General features: G+C 43.3%; 1 protein-coding gene across 2 annotated transcripts; it reads left to right on the top strand.

Annotated features, from left to right (window-relative positions):
- The first annotated feature begins 1884 nt into the window (after positions 1-1884).
- On the top strand, positions 1885-21843 carry tfap2e (transcription factor AP-2 epsilon). 2 transcript variants are annotated; one of them, XM_061741995.1, is made up of 7 exons: positions 1885-1994; positions 5670-6104; positions 9624-9678; positions 12717-12942; positions 17071-17189; positions 19597-19735; positions 20908-21843. In XM_061741995.1, exons 1-7 carry the CDS (start codon positions 1965-1967, stop codon positions 21167-21169), a joined length of 1266 nt encoding a protein of 421 aa, XP_061597979.1. In that variant the 5' UTR covers positions 1885-1964; the 3' UTR covers positions 21170-21843. The 2 variants fall into 2 exon arrangements, with proteins under 2 accessions (XP_061597979.1, XP_061597980.1); XM_061741996.1 differs by lacking the exon at positions 1885-1994 and adding an exon at positions 2481-2685.
- Positions 21844-21978: the final 135 nt, after the last annotated feature.

Genomic DNA, 21978 nt, shown 5'->3' with positions numbered 1-21978 from the left:
AGTTAAACCCAGCTGGCGATTCCTGCCATATTCTTCAGTCTCTCTCAGTTCTTTCAAAGAAAGGTCTGGCGATGTTGAACACGCGCCACACCACATCCCTCGGGAGATCTTTCTGGGTTTCCAAACTCTTTCACCCAATTCCATGACATTTCAAAACAACAATTGGGGACTTTTCCTGATATTTCACAACCTTTAATAAACATCAGATCTGTGGTTAATCAAATGAAAGTATTTATATCAGTTGAATTGTGCCTGCAGTGTTTTTAATCTGGTGACCACCAGGTGGCGCCATGACACTTCACGACCTCCCTCTTGCAGCTCTCTCCTGTTTATTTTCCTTATTTTCTTTTTCCATAGATTAAAGCATACAAATAGGTGGAAAACAGTCACACAAGAGATCATAAAGTTTTAAAAAAATGATATATATCATATTTCCTGGCCCAAAATATACAAAAAGACAAAAATGATTGATCATTTTCCTTTAACCTCATCACCAAACTCTAATCCAAGCCCAACATTTAATGTTAAAAACAAGAAAACAGAGCTCCATCTCAGTCTGCAGGCCTCACTGACCATGTAAGAGGTTAAAGTTAATGACAGCACAGTTAGAAAGCTGAACCAGGAAGGTTTGTTTCCAGAGTTTCCAGAGAAAATATCTTCTGTTCTGTCTAAAAATAACATTGAAGCACAACTGAAGTTCACTAAACTGCATCTGAACAGACCTGCAGACTTCTGGATCAGTGTCCTTTGGACACATGAGACCAAAAGTGGAGATGGTAGGTCTTAATGTCCACAACCATGTTTGGAGGAAACAAAACATTTCAGGAGAAACACCTCAGACCCCCAGTCAAGCACGGTGGTGGAGGGACGATGGTCAGGGATCTGTCAGTCCCTGAGTGAAACTGAGATGATCCCAACCCAGCAGGACAGCATTCATGTGGAACATGATCATCAGCAAGTTCTCTCTATGACTGCAGATGCATAAGACCCCTGTAGCCACAGGGGGCCCGGGTTAATGTTACAAATACTAATTCACAGCAATGTCTAATGTCTGTTTAAAACAGCCTGTGGTCCCCCCCCTCTGGTCATCCCGCTGCTGCTTCCACATGTCTGTGGGGATGTCTGCTGTGTGCTCGCTGACGTCCTGGCCTGCCCATAAGAGGGTCCCCCCTTATGATCCAGGTCCTGGTCCAGGTTTCTTCCCTCCTAAAGGGGAGTTTTCCTTGCCACTGTTTGGCTTAAAGTTTTTCTCCCACTAGGGGAGTTTTTACCTGCCATTATGTTATGTTTAAGTAATAATTGTTCGGGGGTTATGTTCTGGTCTCTGGAAATATCCTAGACACAACTTCTAAAAGACCCTAAATATAATTTAATGTAATTGAATTTAATTCAATGTTGTCTGCAGCATTTAGCACGTAATACAGCGTCGCAACACGGCCGCTGAAACGTCTCATAAACATGTTGGGTATTTCTTGTAACGTTATGAGTTTATAAAGTGCCAATGCATGTGTTTTCTTACATATATGCAAGTTGAGAAAGTTGGATTTTTTTTAATAGAATGTTTTTAGAGTGTAACAGATTAATACCTCATTGCTACTCAAGTCAGAATGTATTTAAAAATACTGGGTTTGTTTCTAATTTGCTTGCATTTTTTTCAAGTTTTTAAATTCCGAAACTCAATAGGGCCTCCAAAAAACCTAGAGCCGGCCCTGAGAATCCCCATCTTTATAAACTCCTCACTAATAAACCCCCCCACCTCCATCCCCGTGTCCCTCTCCCCCCTCCTGTGTCACCTCCCGCCCTCTTCCACCCCCGGATCATCCACACAAACTTCTGCTGCGTCTCCCAGCCTACCTCACTCCTCTCCACACCTCCGGCCGGTCTCCTTCGTCCTCCTCGACCTCCTCCTCCTCCTCCTCTTCCTCCTCCTCGCCATCCATCTGATCCTCCCTCTCCTCCTCGGGATGCTGTGGAAGTCTCGCTCCAAGGCGCAGGTAAAAACCCTCCGGACCTCCAGACCTCCAGACCTCCTCATGCAGCCCCAGAACCTGCTGGACTGGTTTTATCAACTCAGCTTCTGAAACATCCAAAACCGGATTTCATTTTTTGGGGAATTTAGGAGACGATATTTAATAATCTCTTCAAGCCCGCAGACCGTGCGTAAAAGATCTGTGCGTAAAAACTACAAAAAAAAAACAACTAAATCCAAGGCTTAAGGTTATTGTTTTCAAATTCAAAATTTAGATAATGGGAAAATTCGTGAGAATAAAAAAAAAGAATCTCCCAGATGATTTCAGCAATAAAGGGAAACGAAACAAAATGTGAAGTTGCAGCAATAGTGGGAAAGTAAATCAAACACCGGGACGAATGTTCCTCTTTAAGGGAGGAGGGGGGTGTGGGGGGGTCGACCCCTCCCCTCCCCTCTCAGTCTAAACCTATAAAACCTGCGCTCATGGAGCGGCTGCACGAGTCCGCGTGTGGTCCCCGTGCGTAAGTGTGTGTTTTGCGCGTATTTTGGCATCAGACCGAGAGAGACGCAGAGGAGCTGCTCCCACTTCTTCCAGTTAGATGGAGCGCTGAGGAGCTGGATTTACACCCGAGCCGGAGCCCGCACTGCTGCAACCGCTGAACCCAGAGCCGGGAATCCACAGGGCCCAGATGTTGATCCACACCTACTCGGCCATGGTGAGTGATGATGATGCAGAGGCAGGGTGACGATTCGGAGGAGAACAAACCACGCGTAAAATTCGTAAACAATTTAAAGTTCGTGTATATTAAAGAGAAGGAGGTTAATTCAGTCTTTTTCACTCTGAATCGGTGGCTCCAGCTGTCAACTGGCCGGCCTGTAATTCTTGCTGACTTTTTGGCTTATTCTCACCAAAGTGCTCCGCGTTCATGCCATGGAGCCGCGCATCTGTCCGCGCACACGTTCTTTGTCAAACTGACCGACAGCAGTTTCGGACCTGGACCTGGACCTGGACCTGGACCCGTCTCTGCTGGACTTTTTGAGTTTTATTTGTTTTTGAACTGGTTCTGGCACTTTTTCAGTGGGGAAAAGTAGATCTGCATCCTAAAGATGGGAATGATTCCGGTGAAAAGGGAATATCGATGGAGAAATCCGGGTGTAAATATGGAAATCAGTAACAGAACAAAAGCAGTTCATGCTGGACAGCTGCGTTTGATTTGGGGACTCAGAGGAGAGCCGTATTAAAAACCTAAAACAAAAACTTCCAGATTTACTTTCTGGAGGAAAAACGTATGAAAATAAAATAAAAACGTCAAACTTGAAAAAAATACTGCTGTTATAGATGCTTTTATAAAGTTTGCTTTCATTCGGTTTGGTCCGTTATTGATCCCTATCCGACATGAAGCTGGGCTGGATGACCCCCCCCCCCCCCCCCCCCCCCCCCCTTTTTTTTTTTAAAAATACCCTCCTCCGTGCGTTTATTTCACATCTATGTGAGTCCTAGTTTTTGTTATAACTGAGCTTTTTGTGTGTTTGTGTTTTACGGTTTTGGATCTAAGGTGCGGAAACTGTTTTTATCTCGTATACTTGTTTGAGTATTTTGTGCATTTGGAGTATTTCGTGGGGGGTCAGAAGTTGAATAACACCGCGACTGAAAATGAAATGTTTTTCCAGACTGTGCTCGGCCTCGCCGGACCGGTCTGCCCGGTCTGACCCGGTCCGGCTGCAGTTAATGGAGATAATGGACGCGGCATCGATTCCTCTGACCCAGCGGGGCAGGAATCCCGATCCCTGCGTCCTGCTGGGACCCAGACAGTGGAATACACGCGTGTGCGCCACATAAGTGGGATCTGTCGTGGTGAAAGTGAGCCGGAACCTGCAGGCCCCGGTACCTCCGGACAAACTATTTCAACCAGCAACATCACATCAAATAATCCAAATAAGTAGGCCTATTATAATAATTTGATGGAGCCTCCTCGTGTCTCCCATCTACAGGCCCATTATTGAGAGAGAAAAACACCCAAAGTACTTGTAACTCTCTCAGCTAATATGAGGCCAGCTGACAGTTAGCTGACAGAGACTCAACAAAGTAGTGATGGAAGGAAATTATAAAAAAACGTAACCGCGGAACTTGAACATGAGCGTGTTTCCCCCGCGGCCGCTAGGGGGAGCTGGTGAGCAACACGACCAGGAAAAGAGACAAAAAGTTCCTTTGTGCTGCTGCAGAGTGGGGACTAACTTCTGGAAATCAGCTGCCCAACAAAGACAATAAATACATAAATGAATAAATAAATAAATAAATAGACAAAACTAACAAACAAAAAAAACAACTAATACTCAAGCCATCACAGGCCTTAACACAACAAGACATGTGCTAACGCACTACCTGAAACAGACCATTTTTATATTTTATTATCTCCTTCTTAGTAATTTCTGATGACCTCTGAACTTTGATATTTCATTGCTGCCAACTACCCTGAGCTAGCTACCATCCACCGACTTTCCCGCCAGTGGCAGAAAGAGAGAAGCTTCTCAAAAAAAACAAAAACAAAACAATTAAACGCCAGCCATGACAGCAGCAGTCCAGGGACAACATTCGAGTTGTCTCTTTATTATCTGCTTGTTGCAGTCGTTTTTTTAATGACCTCTGAGCATCCTGGTGAGCCGACCTTTCTGCTGAAGCTAAAGAGCTGGCTTCAGTCACGAGGCCGCAGTTTGATCTGAGCCGGGTTCAGTTTTATCTGAACACGGTTCAGTTTTATCTGAACACGGTTCAGTTTGATCTAAGCCGGGTTCAGTTTTAGTCTGTATTCATCTCAAACTCTTGTAAAAGTTAAGGGTTTGGGGTGAGAGACATTAGCCAAGTGTTTGGGTATAGGTTGAGTGTCTGAGACACTCAGCATAATAATACTCTCATTTCTCATTGTCTATTGCCTATTTACTGTACAGTGAGTGAAAATAACCGAGTCATATTCCATGTCTTGTCTGACCTGACTTGGCCAAATAAAAATGATTCTGATTCTGATTTAACTAGATATCTCTCTAAGTGAACTGGTGCCTCCTGACCATGAAGGTGTAAATTTAACTTAATTAGAATCAGAATCAGAATCAGAAAAGGGTTTATTGCACGTGTAAGTTTTCACACGAGGAATTTGTTATGGTGATTGGTGCAACACAATACAATTATAAAAGCAATATGTACGAGATAAAATTAAATGAAATGTAGGCTATAAACAATAGAAAGTATAAACAATAAAAAGTATAAACAGTAAAATAAAATGTAGACCGGAAATGTACAAAATTAGGTTTTAAAGTGCCGGGTGAGTCTGTACAAAAGTGACTTAGGAACTTAGGATAGGGAAAAAGTATAGACAGAAATGTACAATGAGGTTTGTAAAGTGCCGGATATGAGTCTGTGCAAAAGTTACAGGATTGGAATTTTAATTAATGCTAGCAAGAGTAAATAACTACAGCTTTTGTAATTGATACTAATTATAAGAACGGGTTAATGAATATATGAAACATGATCTTAAAATCATGATATCAAACGCACGCTGCAGAGCTGAACCGTGTCCTGCTTGTTCGCTGATAAACTTCCACGGCTGGTTGTCTAACATCTTTTTCAGGTTCTTTAACCCTCCATCATTCCCAGCATGTGTCCATGGATGTGTGCTGATGACCGTGTGTGTGTCTGTGGTTGCAGGAGCGCGCAGACGGCCTGAGCGGCTCTCAGAGCGGCCGCCTGTCCCAGCTGTCCTCCCTGAACCAGGCCGCCTACTCGTCGGCTCCGCCGCTCTGCCACACCCCGGCCTCCGACTTCCAGCCGCCGTACTTCCCCCCGCCGTACCCGCAGTCCTCGCTGCCCTACTCGCAGAGCCAGGACTCGGCCTACTCGCACCTGCCGGAGCCGTACCCGCTCAACCCGCTGCACCAGCACCAGCAGGCGGCCTGGCACTCCCAGCGGTCGCGCTCCGAGGACGCGGGGCTGCTGTCTCAGTCGCACCGGGCGCTCAGCCTCGACCCCCGCCGGGACTACGCGGCCGTGCCGCGGCTGCTGCACGGGCTCGGGGAGGGGGCCGCGGCCCTGGGGGACGGGCCCCTGGGGATGCACCTGCACCACGGCCTGGACGACCTGCAGGTGACTATTGTGCTCTGTTTCTGCATTATATAAGTGTATTTAAAATATTCTTTAAAATATAAGCGTATATTATTTTCCCCGTTTGTTTAATTTAATCTCATTTCTAAAATAGATTAACAAGAGACTAGAAACACGCGCAGCATGAGGAGTACGGTCCTAGGATATGAAACAAAGTCGATTTTTTATTTCTGTACATCTTAGAATGATTTAACACGCAATAATGCGCTAAAGTCCTGAATTTAAAAAGAATGTCTGCTTCATTTTTTAAATAACTTTATTTAATACCTTCACTGAGAGATTATTTTTTGGGTTTATAAAAACATTATATTACATTACAAAAAATACTTCGCGTTAAATGAAAACAAATTAAAGCGTTTTAAAATGATAACATTTAATTAACAACAAATACGTTATTTTTTTAAACCCACGTGTACTTTATTTTCTTTTCTTTTAATTGGAATAATCACCTGCAGTCCTTTTTTTCTTTAATTCTTCTCTTATTTATGTATTCCTTTTTTGTTATTTCTATCCCTTTCAGACCTTTTCGGTTATAATTAGTTTTTAATTTTATTTACTTGTAGATCACTCATAGAACTTTTTAGTTGATTCATTTTTCTTCCACAATTTCCCAGAAATTATGCACGTTGAAAACGATCTCTGCATTAATTGAATATGATAACAGTTCTGAAATATTACAGCTTATATATTAATGATCAGTTAAATTTATTTTCATTTTTAATAGTCTATTTCAGGAAAGAAAAACGATCTTTCTCATATTTCTAAACACAATTAATCATTTGAAAATCTTTGTAAGTTAGTTATTTATTGCTTTTAACTTTTTTTTCATCGTTAAATTTCAACATAAAAACTAGAAATATGTGTAGGTTTTGTTTCTGCGGGAAAGTGAAACATTTCGTTATGTAGCCTATTGTTAAACAATGAAGCGTTGTGTTAATAAAGTCCACGCGCGTCTTCAGCACTTTTCAGAGGCGTTTCTGTGCAGCAGGTGCAGCTGTTGAAAACACAACACACACACACACACACACACACACACACACACACACACACACACACACACACACACACACACACACACACACACACACACACACACACACACACCGAGACTAATCGATCATTGATGGGGGAGAGCAGAAAGGCGCGCGGCCGTCAGACACTCCCCGCTGACACGCGCCCGATTTATTGACGAGCCGATGACGTCACGCTGAAGCCGCTTCTTCAAATATCACAAACGTTTAAGTTTAATTCAGACTTTAAATCGGTGAACTGCAACTGTTTGTCAAAGTTTCGCCAGTCTCCTTGTTTTTTATCAAACCTTTCACGACTTTTTTTTTTCCTACCGCATCTAAAACTCTTTCCACATCCCCCGGAGCTCGGTCAGCTGATGCCGCTTTCTTTGACGAATAACCACTTGATGTTTTTGAGCATATATGTTAGAACTGTTAGATAGAAGCAGATGTTGCTTCATGGTTCTCCGCCGCCGTCATTTTTCGGTTTAAAAGAATAAGAGCAGCGGCCTAAATCGGCAGCGAAGACGGGGTCGATAAAACCCGCCACAAGAACATTTAATTCATAACATTTCAAATCAAGGAGAGACAGCAAGTCCAGTCAGCAAGTCGGCTGAAGCTGAAGCCGAAAGCTTTACATGTTTTTTAATTTTATTTTCAAACTATTTACTTTCCAAATGACTGCATTTGCGCCATAATTCATTACAGTAATTCACGTGTGTAGAATAATAAAGAGACTGAAAAATAAGCAAAGGCGGTCATTTAAACTTTGCTAAGCCATCCAGACCAGAGGTGCTCACAAGACTGTTGCTGCACTTTGATTTGCAGGTGAAATGTGAGAATTTCGTGGAAAAAATGTCAAAGATGAAACTTGATTTATTTAGGCATTATTGTAAAGTATGAAAATAAAGTGTTTACTTTAGTTTTCCATCAGTGCACAACCTGTTTCAAAAGCCAAGAAGTATAATGTTAGTTTAAAGACAGGATTTAAACGGAGAGAGAGGTCCGTCTGACATTTAGAGACAACTGTAGTTCCATAGTTTGAGGCTCAGAAAGTTCCTCATCCCCTGATCTTAAATTACGCAGGGACAGCTAATGGTAACACCCTCTAATTTGGCTTTTATAAGGTCTAGCATATGAGGTGGTGATAAACTCTTAATAGATTTACAACACCAACAATAAAGTCCTAGAAGGAGCCAATGAAAGGACACAAGAAAACCTGGTCTTATATGCAGACTTCAACCAAGGGGCAAACTCTGGTTTTCAAGGCTGAAGCCACTGCAGAAGTACAGAACACAGTAGTAGTAGCAGTTCCTCTACTGACCACCAGGGTCTGGATCCAACAGTGAGTTTATTTTCTATTGAGCTACATGTCAAAAAGTCTGAGTCTACAGCAGAAATAAACATATTTTCAGTCTGGCACCAAAACAGCTTTCACATCAAAACCTCATCACATCAAATATTGTAAAGCCAAACACTGATGTGTGTTTATAGGTGTAACAGCTGAATTGGAGTTGCAGATTGGCTTCAGAGCTGTGAATTTAGACTTATGACAGTAAAACCCCTCTCATTTTAAAGGTGGCATGGGCCCACTAGTTAGTGCTAGAGTACAGCTGGTACCCTGTCTGCCACTAGCCCCGGCAGCCTGAGCAGTTGGCATCTCTGCTTCCCGCTGAGGAACCTTTGTCTCTGGGGGGGGGGGTCGTGACTTCCCCAGAACAGCTAGTCAAGGCCAGCTTAGCCCCTGGTGAAAGACTGCTTGCGAGTTGGCAGCCTTAGCTAGTACCAGCTAGTTTGCCTTCAGCCTGAAGTGAACCCTGACTGGCTCGGGACCAGCCACCTTCCCTCCCAGACCTTTCCAGTCCAGTTAGGAGCTGGTTGCTGCAGTCTGTTAGTACAAACAACATCATAATTAGCCACATAATCCTTACCTCTTAATTCATACACATTGAGTTGATGGAAAATATTGAGCGTTTCGTAGCTAAAATGAAGACAGCTAGCTGTTAACATCATAATCTGCAAAACTTAAAAAACATACACCTAATAATGTATAATTATTGGTTAAATACCTAATTTGACCCGTTATGGTTCATATTAATTCTCCCTGCACAATTAGCTTGGGCCATGCAGCTCGTAGGGGGGAGAGAGTGCGGTCGCTCTGGCGGTCCTCATTTCAGATTTTGTTTCTGTAGCGACAAAAAGTTCCTTTGTGCCAGTTCAATGCCGTCCTGGCTTTGATGTCTTTAAAGCATTGCATTAATACTTTTAAAGAGCGACCATTCTTATTTTAAGGGGCAAGTAGATCTAAGAATCCACATAAACATTAGGACCAACAAAGACAAGACATAGAGGATAAAAAGAATCGGCTCCAGAATTGTGCCTTGGGGAACTCCACAGAGAAGAACCTCCGTGTTTCTTTGGTCGGAGAGTGTGCACACATGTGGATAAATGACTGCATCTGTCTGTCTCTCTGTCTCTCTGTCTGATGCAGGGGATGGAGGAGGGATCTGCCCTGGGCATCCTCGATCACTCTGTCATTAAAAAAGGTAAGAAATGCGAGCAAGAGGCGAAAGAAAAGACTGAGTGTGTGTGTCCAAGTGTGCACCTATATATAATTGTGCTCAACATGCTGAAGGGGGTTTTGTGTTTCTGGGTACTCTAACACCAGTCTCTGTCCCACCAACACACACACACACACACACACACACACACACACACACACACACACACACACACACACACACACACACTATAAATAATTCTGTTTTGCTATTTCATTTGAAGTCAAGAAGTCCTCTAATACTCAGCTGCAGACTTCAGCCCAAAGGCACACATTCTTAATGAACTGTTCATGGTCATATGAGTGTGTGTGTGTGTGTGTGTGTGTGTGTGTGTGTGTGTGTGTGTGTGTGTGTGTGTGTGTGTGTGTGTGTGTGTGTGTGTGTGTGTGTGTGTGTGTGTGTGTGTGTGTGTGTGTGTGTGTGTGTGTGTGTGTGTGTGTGTGTGTGTGCGCGCGTGGAGAGAAGTGGGGCAGAGAAGAAAAGGGAGGGGACGTGATAAAGGAGGACTCGTGGAGACGTTTGCAGGCTGATATCGGCAGCAGCAGCAGACGCTGGGGCCCGATTAGAAAATCCAAGTTGTCGCTGGTGGATTGTGAAACTGAACATCCTGACAGACGCTACATGAAAGTGTAAAGATTTGGAAGCTAGAAGGACAAATCTGCTGAGAGACTCTGTGTTTCAGAATGAAGGTGTTCGGTGAAGCCGATCTGTCGCTCCAACGCGTCTGTGACCCCGACTAGCTGGTGTTTGTGGCCTGGACATGCGTGTTCACAGAGACGGATGTAGTTCAGCAGAACTACAGCCGTGTCTCTGTTCAGCAGATAGCGGTTCAGGATATCAGATACTCGTAGAAGCTCAATACCCTCATAGACACGGAGAGGAGGGTCATGAATGGAAGTGAAGGACCCTCCGCAACATCACCTGCCTGTTATGGACAGATTCAGATTTTTCTAAAACTCCAATATTCAAAGGCTTTCACATGATCATGTTTCATCTTAATTTCTTACACTTGAAGAAGAAAACTGGCTTGATGTTTTTATTCTAAAGTTAAAATACATGTTGAGTTAGCTCAATAAACCTGGCTAGCATAAATCTGAGAGGCTAGCTGAGCTAGCGCAGCTGCGCTACAGGACTAACAATCAGTTAATGAGGAGCTACAATTACAGAATAAAACTAATAAATAAACCCACAGTGTAAAATTATGGAAAAAGATTACTAAAGTAAAAATTACAGAAATTCTGACCTTGTGAATTTGCAAAATGCAGAAGCGAAAACTCAATTGTGATTTTGTCATAAAATCAATTTGTCTGAAAAATTCTGACATCCTAAATTTGCTAAATTGCAAAAAAAATTAGAATCAGAATTCAAAAATGTAGTGTAACGTAAATAAAATGTGCCTCTTTTTTTAAAATAATTTTATTTATTTTTTAAATGTCCCTTCCTAGACTCAAATCTTTTAGTGTAGTGTATCATTCATCATATCAAGTGTATCATTTTCTGACTTAATATACTCAAATTTGCAATTAATTGACTTTATTTGCTTGTACTCTTTTATACTCTTCAGATAAATTGAACCTCATTTGTATAACACTTTTCATAAAACTTATGCAACAAAAAGTGCTTTAAAAAGTTGTTAGGGAACTCAGAAACAGGGACTTGTGTTTGCAAGAGCAAATCAAAACCCCTCTAAACTGTGACTTAATGAACACACAAAGTTGAAGGAAAAATTATAAAAGACAAAATTCAGACACACTCAAATATTGTGACTTTAATTATGAATTCTGAAATTGTTACTTTATAGACTTGCAAATCTGTGAGAGAAAAGTCAGAACTTTGGACTTTAAAACATCTCCGGATTTTGCAAGTAAACACTCAGAAATTGTGATGTAATGAATTTGTGAAATTTGAAAGAAACCCAGATTTTCTCAGCACAGAAAGGAACCTTCTTGCTGTGAGACAACAGACCCTGGCTGTGCTCAGTGGTTAGCACTGTTGCCTCACAGCAAGAAGGTTCCCGGTTCAACTCCCTGGCCCCGGCGGGGTCTTTCTGTGTGGAGTTTGCATGTTCTCCCCGTACTTGCGTGGGTTCCCTCCGGTTACTCTGGCTTCCTCCCACAGTCCAAAAACGTGCATACTAGGTTAATTGATGAATCTAAGGCCATCATTTACATCAGATCGTTTTCGAAATCTTTTCATTTACACAAACCTGCATAAATACGCTGTTAAGGTGCTATGAGCAGCCAAACCTAAAGGCGGCAGTGTAATGAGAAGCATAAAGTCATGCTAGCCAATCAGAATCCTGGAAAAAAACATCAACAAATGACGCTGGTGACGTTTCTGTCGCATAATGTGACGTTCTAAAGCCTAAATGTCCGTCTCCCTCTGTTTACAAGCAAACGTGAAGACAGAGTTTTTGCAAATCTCCACTTTGGCCGGAGTTTTCAGAAATGATCGTTTTTGGTGACTTTGAGCTTCGTTTTTCGTGTAAACGAACGGCCAAAACGCATGAAAACACCACAGTTTTTGCTACGTGTAAACAGGGCCTAAATTGATCATATCGACCCCCGTGACCGTGTACAGGATTAAGCGAGTATGGAAGATGGATGGGTGGTGGCTTTTCTCCACATATTTTGGATGCCGGGACTGATCTTTCAGTCCGGGCCCCCTGGTGGCTGTGGGGCCCTGGTGATTACGGGGGCCCCCTGGTGGCTGCTTGGGGCGCTTGTGCATCTGCACAAGCGCATGGAAACAAACAGCTGTGCTTCACACGGAGTCTGGAGCTCCAGGTCCTGGAGCTAATGATCTGCAGGAAAGTCCTCAGATTTCTGGGGAAGCAGAAGTGTTAACAGAGCTGCTGGAGGTGAGAAGTGAAGCTGTTTGAGACGCTGAAGTCGGGACGGAGCCACCTGTATCTGATAACACCGCCAACAGGCAGCGCTCTACATTTAGAGCTGCGGACCACGCTGCATACATTACCGCCTCCTCCTGCTGCTGCCACTAACACTCCCCCCCTGTCTCCTCAGTGCCCATCCCGTCCAAGCTGAACGGCTCGTCCCTGTCGATGCTGTCAATGGGGAAGGACGGCATGGGCTCCGTGTCCAACCCGGCCGAGGTCTTCTGCTCCGTCCCGGGCCGCCTGTCGCTGCTCAGCTCCAACTCCAAGTACAAGGTGACGGTGGGCGAGGTGCAGCGCCGCCTCTCTCCACCCGAGTGCCTCAACGCGTCTCTGCTGGGCGGAGTTCTGCGCAGGTGAGAGGGGGGCGGGGCCTGCATTACAGCTGCTGATTGGAGGAAGCAAAGTAACTTCTTGAGGCCTTCAGCCAAAGAGAAGTGTAATCACTGATTCACTACTTTGTTTTTGACAGATGACACTGTTGTATTTCTTTAACCCCCACAAAGACACTGCCAGGGCGCCGTGAGGGTTAAACTGAAACCTGGTCTTGTGTTGTTGGGTGCCATTTAGTCAAATTTGGTAAATTAGAAATGTTTTTTATTACATTTTTTTATTTGTGACCTCATCCAGCATCAGTAGACCTCCACACCAGATGTCTGTAAGTGTTTTCTGATCACACCAGGAACAAAAAGGGTAAAGGTTTACATTAAACCCAAAGATGTGCAGAACAATTTGATGTTCAGCAGCATGTTGGTGGAGACTCATGCCGCCCAACGCTGTTGGATCCAGACATGAGTGCAGACCTGGGGCCTCATGTATTAAGAGTGCGTGGATTTCAACGTCAAACTGTGCGTGGAATTTACACGAATGCAAAAATTCCGATGTACAAAACTGTGCGTACGCCCAAATCCACGCAGGTTTCTCTGTACAAACCAATCAGCGTGGATTTGAGCGCACATGCCGGAGTACAACACTCCGCCCTGTCTCTTCCCTCAAATAGTTTGAATATGATAATGAAGATAATTATCCATTAAAAACCGCTCATCCTAACAAGAAATGTGCAAAAACAGGCAAAACATATTAAAAAAAACCTCGGCTCTGAGCTGGAATACATTTATTTGGGGGCATTTCTTCCGATTTCAGCTGCATATGGGTAATGCTGTTCTTTGCTTTGCGTTGCGTTCCGTGAAGAGTTTTGGTTTTATAATGATCGTACGAGTTTGTGACTGCGGTCACGCCATCTCCGCTTCGGAGATGCGCAGTCACGCTATCTACACTTGGAAATCAATTGCCCGTCTACATCGTGTTGTACGGTAAAGCGTGTGGACGGCTTCAAAACGGTTATTATTATTATTTTCATGTCTTGAAATAGATACATATGTCATTACTTTTTGTAGTTTTACTAAAGTCTAACAAAATGATAAAAAAAATTCAGAATCCCATTCATTTCTATATAGGCAGATTTTAAATATTCATTAAAAAAACAAATCAAATTGCTACTGCACCTAGAGAAGCAACCAGCCGTTTGTAAGAGCCTAGCGAACCAAGCGTCTGCTTAAGAACATGTTAATACATTTTGCACCAAATGTCTGCCGGCAGCTCTGGAGATATTTGTCAGGGATCTGCTGAACGAGCTGGTAGCTAAAGCTAACGGTGGCCGTGTTCCCGTCTGCTCTTCTGGAGCATCATAGCACATAGCACTCCGTAAAAAGAAAAATAGGCTTCAAAACCACCTTTTAGAAACTAATAGCTCATGTGACCTAATGCTTCATCCATTGTTTTATATCGTCTATGGCTAGTTTATTCTAACCTACAATGCTAACTAATTACCTGACATTCATCGTGATTAGCAACATTCAGAATGGTTGTTGACAGAGCTGAAATAGAGTAGCAGAGCTCTGGCCTACGATGGTTCATGTCCCTCGCCCCACGACCACATCGCAAGGGGTAAGCAGAACACCGGTGGTCCTACGGCGGATCCCAGCGTAGCTCCACTAGTCCTCCTTTCAGTTCCGGCAGCACTTTTTTCACATTTCATTGGTTAACTGTCCAATTAGCCAACTTGGAAGGCTCCTGAAATGATCTGAGGTGGAGGTCGTTCAAATGGAGGTCCCAGCGTAGACTCTCAACCCTGAACTGCTGCATGTGTCATAGTTCATACATGAAGTTCTGAGACCTCTGCACCGCCCCCTAATAAAAAACGAAACAAAAAGGTTTTATGCTAATAAAGAAAAACAATGCGTAAAAAAATGTGTCAAAATTACCGTGTTTATGTAATGATATAAAAAATATATGATTTAGAATCCATTACAAACAAAACTGAGGATGCTTTTAATTTGAAAGTATAATTTGGCTTAAAAGTTTTGGATCGATCAAATCTGTGTGGTTAACATGGCGACGGAGTGGTGATCTGGATCAGCGTCAATGGCAGCAGCTGAGGGTCAACGCTCGCTGGCATCAACAGTTAAAGGTTCAGAGCTTTTCTTTAAGAGTTGAAGAGAAGACGAGACTCAAATCCTTCCTGTGGAAGGTAGATGTGTTCACCGGCAGACCAGACAGCAAACACGTCCATACGACACTCTCTCCCGCTGACTACGTTGCTCTGGTTGGTCGGAGCTCTAACCTACGGAAGAATATTAGGGCCATGCAGGAGATAACATATTTGAGAAGGGAAGATTTTTTTTTTATTGTGCACTTCGAGAAAAAAGTTGAAATGTCGAGAAAAAAGTCCAAATGTCGAGATTAATGTTGAAATACAATTTCGAGATAAAAGTCGAAATGTCGAGAATAATGTTGAAATACAATTTCAAGAATAAAGTTGAAATTTCGTGAATAAAGTCGAAATTTCGTCTTTTTTCTCAACATTTCAACTTTATTCTCAAAATTGTACATCAACATTAATCTCGACATTTAGACTTTTTTTTTTTTGCATAATGAAAATCTTCCTCCTCTAAAATATTATTTTTATTTTTCTCCTGCCTGGCCCTAATACTCCGTACTAACCAACGGCCTGCAGAGACGATGTGAATCAGAACCCGCTGGTGCCCCCCCTTGGATGGGGGGGGCTACTGATCATGTTCAGACCCGAACCCTCCTGGATGTGGCTCGGGTCTATCGGCCTGCCAGAGAATCTTAATGACTGCACGACTTATTGAGGATTTTCATTTCATATCAAATATTCTGTCTTTATTTCAATCCAAAGATCTTTAGGTCACATGACTTTAGTTTTTTTTTTTTCTGCCACATAACTGCATGAGGACATTTGAGCCTTTTTTTTCCCAACAAAGCTTTTTACAATAAGATCCCTTGAATTTATCCGCGGGGCCCGAGCTGAGGACCCGAAATAGGTCATGAGACTGAATCACAAGAGAAGCGATGTGGTTTAATGAAGTGCCGCCTTAGGACATGGGAACAAGTTTATGTCTCAAGTTCAGGCTGAAACACTTTCAGAGGATGCAATTAAAAGATCTGAGGGATTGAAACACTCGGTAAAAAGCTGCATCTGTGCCTACACCAGCACTCCCACTTTACCGGATCATTTTATTAAAAAAATCTGTTATTTGATAGCCAAAGTAATTGCATTGTTGATTGTTCAGAAAATAAATACTCACATTTAATAATATGATACGCTGCTCTCGGTGAGATATTCCTGTATGGGTTAACCTCTTCCAAACCAGCACTTCTGGTACTGGGGGTGGTTTTAATCCAGGGAAAACCATTTCCACGTAAACAAAACAAAATTCAAACACCTTACAGTAAAGTGAAAACGTAAAGAGATGAGGATGCTACACGCCACAAAAAAAACCAGAACAAGCAACCAGCTGCTGAAGCTAAGCTCCACAAATCATGCAGCCACAGCTCTGGATCATTTAACTCGTCAATCAGAAGCAGCAGAACCTCACACAAGAAGCCGTATCTAGTGGCCGTCCAGAAAAGCAAACTGTCTTTTTACTTGTTTCTGACGCATGAAGTGACACGGATCTGCGAACTGAACTGATTTTATTGGCTGTGAAGATTTGAAAGAGGTGGCTGATCAATCATTGTTCCTGAGATATGTCCTTGTACGAGCGCCCACAGCTCCACGACTGATCCTTGTGGAACAGAGATCCATGTGGACTTCATCTTCAGAGTTTTCTTTTAAAATAATCAACTCTGAATGTGTTTGGTCATATTTGTGCTGTGATCCATCTTCATTCACTCTGGCCAGGTAGTTGCTGAGATTTACTTATTTTAAATGATATTTTTCATTCTCAAGAAGTACCAAGGAGCTAAATGTTGTGTTAATTAATGAAGTGCAGGTTAATTCATTTAAAAATGTAATTGAGTGATGACAGAAACAGCAACGAGAGGAGGAAAAATGACTAAAACCAGGAAAAAAACAGGACGGCAGCAGTGCTGACAGGGAACAGCTGATACACACACACACACACACATGCACGCACACCATCTCCTAAATCTGCTCTGCGTCTCTCCGTCTCCCTCAGGGCAAAGTCGAAGAATGGTGGCCGCTGTCTGAGAGAGCGTCTGGAGAAGATTGGCCTCAACCTGCCCGCCGGGCGACGCAAGGCCGCCAACGTCACCCTGCTGACATCCCTGGTGGAGGGTAGGGACACGCACCACACACACAGGCCACTCGCATCAGCACACATGAATAAGCAGCAACATGGATGGCTGCATGTGCACTCACACACACATACACACACACTCACACTCACACTCACTCACACACGCACACATACACAGACGCGTCAGCGTCACTCAGGAAGCTGCAGCCACCGACGGCGAGCAGTTCCAGGAGGAGAAGTGAGGAAGATATCCAGACGTCTTCATCAGACCCAACGATGGGGGAGAGCAGGGAGGAAGTAGCAGCGAAAATAAAGTTCTTGATTTTAAACCTAAAGTACCAAGATACGATATCCAAGAACCAAAACATAAAGGACAGGAAATGGGAGGAGCTAAAGGATTAGAAGCTTAACGACTGGAAAAGAAACAACCATCAGACTGTATAAAAAGAGCTGGACAAACGCTTGCTGACGTCACTCAGAGTTTCTAAAATGTGGTTTTGAAGTCCAGTAATCTGAACTTGAGCCGAATCAACAAAATGAGCAGAAGGATCGGACCGGTTGATCAGAAGACGTCCAGCTAACTCGCTGCTAGCACAAACATTCTATTTGAGCCAAGCTTAGCTCATGCTAACCTATAATGCTAACTAATATTCCCAGAACCCTCGGCTAACCAACTGCATAAACTAGTGGTTCAGCTAGCTGGTTTAGCTTAGTTTGTGCTAATCTATAATGCTAACTTTTGCTAATTCTTATCAGACGTCCACCGGTCCTAAAGGTGGAATTATGGTTCTGCGTTAAATCAACGCAGAGCCTACGCCCAGTACTCGAGTTGAGGGGGGATTATCCTGAAATAAAAACGGTCAAAAACATCCCCCCTGTAAAACTGCCATCCCCCCTTTCCATCCCTTAGCCTATGTTATTTCATCAATGAATGTGGTTTTACTGCTATTTCAACATTTAGTCATCACCAGAAAAATAACTTATTTGACAATTTTCACCTGTTTCAAGTAAATTTTCACTTGAAATAATTAGAAAAATCTCAAAATCTACTTGAAACAGGTGAAAATTGTTGTTTTTTCCAATGATGAGTCTTGTTTTAAGTGTAATGAGATTTTTTTAATAAAATGAGACATTTTAACTAGAAATAAGACAAATATTCTTGTTAAGATTTTAAGACTTTTCTGGTTCAGTTCTGAGTCCATACCTGGACCAGTATGGTCCAAACCCCTGGATGTGTCTTGGCTCCGCCCATTTTAGAGCTTAGACTTGAGGCACAAAGTGACCCAGAAGACATTTTACATCAACAGCAGTAAATGTGGACGAGAAAAAAGTAATAAATACAGTCATAACATTGATGTTTAAGGGATGAAGTTTTGACATTTTCACGTGAGAATATAGTTGTTCCAACTTCATATTTTGGGTTATCAAGCTGAAGCCTATATTAAAATGTCCTTCCACCAAATTTTATTTCTAACATGACTCAAATACAAAAGCATTAAACCTGTTAAAGACACATAACTAATGTAACGGTTATAAACATGGTTCATTCTGATTCTCATTTATTTTCAGTCTTTATTTTACGCTCAATTAAATTATTTACTTTTATGAACATATGTTAGCCTGCTAGCTGTGATGTCATCAAGCAGTCTGACATTCTAGCTCCAGAGCGACTGAAGCGTGTCCTCCTAACTACACAGCTCACAGCGAGTCTGAGTCCAGACACAGAAGACTTGGAAGCTGAGAAACGGGTGGAGGTCCGAGACGGAGCCTTGGGGCTCCCCACCTCAGATCTTACTGCTAAAGCAAAAATTAGGACATTTACACCTTCAGACCTTCAGATCTTTGGACAGATTTGATCAGAATGAAAACATTAGTTAATATGAGAAGTTAGCATGAGCTAAGCTAATATACCTAGCCTGTGATACCTGGGAATGTGGGCGTGTTCACATGTTAGCCTGCTAGGTGGGTGTGTTCACATGTTAGCCTGCTAGGTGGGCGTGTTTCAGACATCTAACAGGTTCCTGTGTTCCTCCTATGTAGCTCTTTTTGAGGGTGGAGTCTCCAACATGTCCTAGTTTACCACGATTAGAGAGCTTTTTTTTTTTTAAATTGCATAATTTTTTGTAATTTTTTTTTTTTTATCACTACATTAATTGAAATTTGATTTCTTAGGAAAAGGGGACAGATAAAATAAGCCTAGTCTTCTTTCTGTTCCCCTTCATTCAAGGAAAAGGATCTGTTGTAATTATATTGGACTGTTTTGTTTTTCTTTTAATGAATGAAATAAAGAATAAAATAAAACAAAACAAAACGATCAGGTGAAACAGTATTTGGTGTATTTCCTTCGGTTGTAAATTATATTTTCTGAAAACGTGAGATGAACACTTTCATCAGCGGTCAGAGTTTCTCTGATGAATGACATAAACGGGTCCTTCCCCCCCACAGGTGAGGCCGTCCACCTGGCCCGGGACTTCGGTTACGTCTGTGAGACAGAGTTTCCGTCCAGAGCCACGGCGGAGTACCTGTGCAGGCAGAGCGACCCCGACCAGCTGCCCACGCGACGCAGCATGTTGCTGGCCACCAAGTGAGTGTCACCCCCCCCACACCTGAGGCCGGACCTGGTCCTGCACCCGCTGCCTCACCTAGAGGCTTGTCCTCCTCCGGAGCTCAGATACTCCCTGTTTTATCTCTGCATGTGAACACTGGGGGCTTTTCTAGTATGAAAGCTATTTTGAGGATGTTTGACCTTTTTAAAGCATAATTATTCTGTAAGAAACAAGAAATTTAGTTCTGGTGGCGTTCCAGCTGAACCAGCAGCCAAGAACCTGTATAATAATGAAGCTGTTTCCCATGAATTATTATAAATATTTTTTTATTTTATTTAACCTTTATTTAACCAGGTAGTAGCTCATTGAGATCAAGGATCTCTTTCACAAGGGTGACCTGGCCAAGAAGGCAGCAGCGCACGTCAAAACAAATAAAATCACAAGGTTAAAAGACAGAATACAAAACAATAACAGAGGAACAAAGTAGCAATGGTCCGGGCTCTCAGCTGCTGCTGGATTAAACTCCACTGTGACTGGAGAAGTGCAGAAATTCTGACTTTAAAACTCAAATCTGTGTAAAAAACAAACAAACAAAAAAATCTAAAATCATAAAGTTCTTGTTATTTGCAGGAGAGCCCAAGAAAAAGCTTGATTAAAAGGAGGCAAATCGCATGATGTTGTGTCACAGCTCGCAGCATCGGAGCTGCTCGGACGCTTAATTGCCACTTGTGGCTATATTTTTAAGTTTAGTCTTAAAGGAGCTTGAGGCAGGATTTATGAAAAAAAAAATGCATATACGTTTTAAGTTTTCTAGTAATAATGTCAGATGAAGCGTTCCAAACCAAAAAGAATGAGCCGTCTAGCGTATCTCTCCGTTGCCTTCAACAGGCTGTGTGCTGCAAAATGCGCTGCAAATCCGGGCCCGAATTTCCAGCGCTGTCCTGCGCATGTGACGTCAAATGACGCTGCATGTGCGTTCTCCCGTGCCGGCTTCGCTGTTGGCTGCAGTACCCCCGACGGTCGTCGTGGCGCTAATGAGTCTCATTTCTTATTTTTGCCTCAAGCTCCTGTAATTTTCGTTGAATAAATCGTAGCACAGTGTAAAAGAGTCATATTTTTAAACTGGTAACAGTATTAAAGGAGGGGGCTGCAACTTGTGTATCGCCCCTCAGACCCCCTTAATAACCTAACCCCACTCTCGCCCTCTCAGGGAGATCTGCAAGGAGTTCCTGGACCTGATGTCGCAGGACCGCTCCCCGCTGGGGGGCAGCCGGCTCACGCCGTGCCTGGAGCCCGGCGTGCAGGCCAGCCTCACCCACTTCAGCCTGCTGACGCACGGCTTCGGCACGCCGGCCATCTGCGCGGCGCTGTCCGCCTTCCAGAGCTACCTGGTGGAGGCCGTCAAGATGCTGGACAAAGGGGAGGGTGGGGGCAAGGGCCACCACGAGAAGGAGATGAAGCACCGCAAATAGAGGGGGGGGGGACTGACCGGGCCCCCGAGGCTTCAGCCCCGACCCCCGGGAGGGAACTGAGACTATGACCCCCCCAGAAACCTGGGGGAGGGGCTCCCAGCGGCGAGGGGCGGGGCTTGTGAAGATACCTGACCTGCAGAAAGGAAACACGGACCTGTCTTCTTCTCTGGGACGGGATCCTCCTCAGACGGCACTTTTATTTATTCTCCTTTGTTTCATCTTCCTGTTTAAAAGGTCCTGCTGTCACACACACACACTCACACACACACACTCACACACTCACACACTCACACACTTTGGGAAGTGTCTGAAGCCATATCCAACACCTGCTCTGGACTCTGGAACTCTGGGAGACTTCGACCGTAACGGGGTTCCCTGCAGCAGGGGCTCATGGGAAATGGTGTTTTCCGGGTGGGAGGGGGGGCATGAGGCAGCTAAAGGAGATTTATTTTATTTTATTTTCAAGTGTTGAAAAATGGCAGATCATTTTGTACTTTCTGTGATTGTTTATTATTAATGTTATTTACTGTTGTTATTATTGTATTACAGCATAAATGTAATATATTATTAAAGAACTAAGAACTGATTGTGATGTCCAGGAGGGGTTTGTCTGCACTCCAGCTTTTAATAAATAGTTTTATTGCCCACAAATTGATGGCTCGAAACCAGAACAAATGGGAAAATGTGGAAAACACGAATAAAAACATTGATTTTTTAACATTTACTCTGAAGTTTATTTGTTTGGAGACGGTTTGGACTGTACTTAAGAGACCACTGAGACCAGTTCTGGGTTGGTCTGGAAGGTTTCA

The sequence above is a fragment of the Cololabis saira genome, chromosome 15, assembly GCF_033807715.1.
Source record: "Cololabis saira isolate AMF1-May2022 chromosome 15, fColSai1.1, whole genome shotgun sequence".
Taxonomy (NCBI): Eukaryota; Metazoa; Chordata; class Actinopteri; order Beloniformes; family Belonidae; genus Cololabis; species Cololabis saira.
Note: the sequence above shows the minus strand (reverse complement) of the source record. Positions and strands in the feature narration are given on the sequence as shown.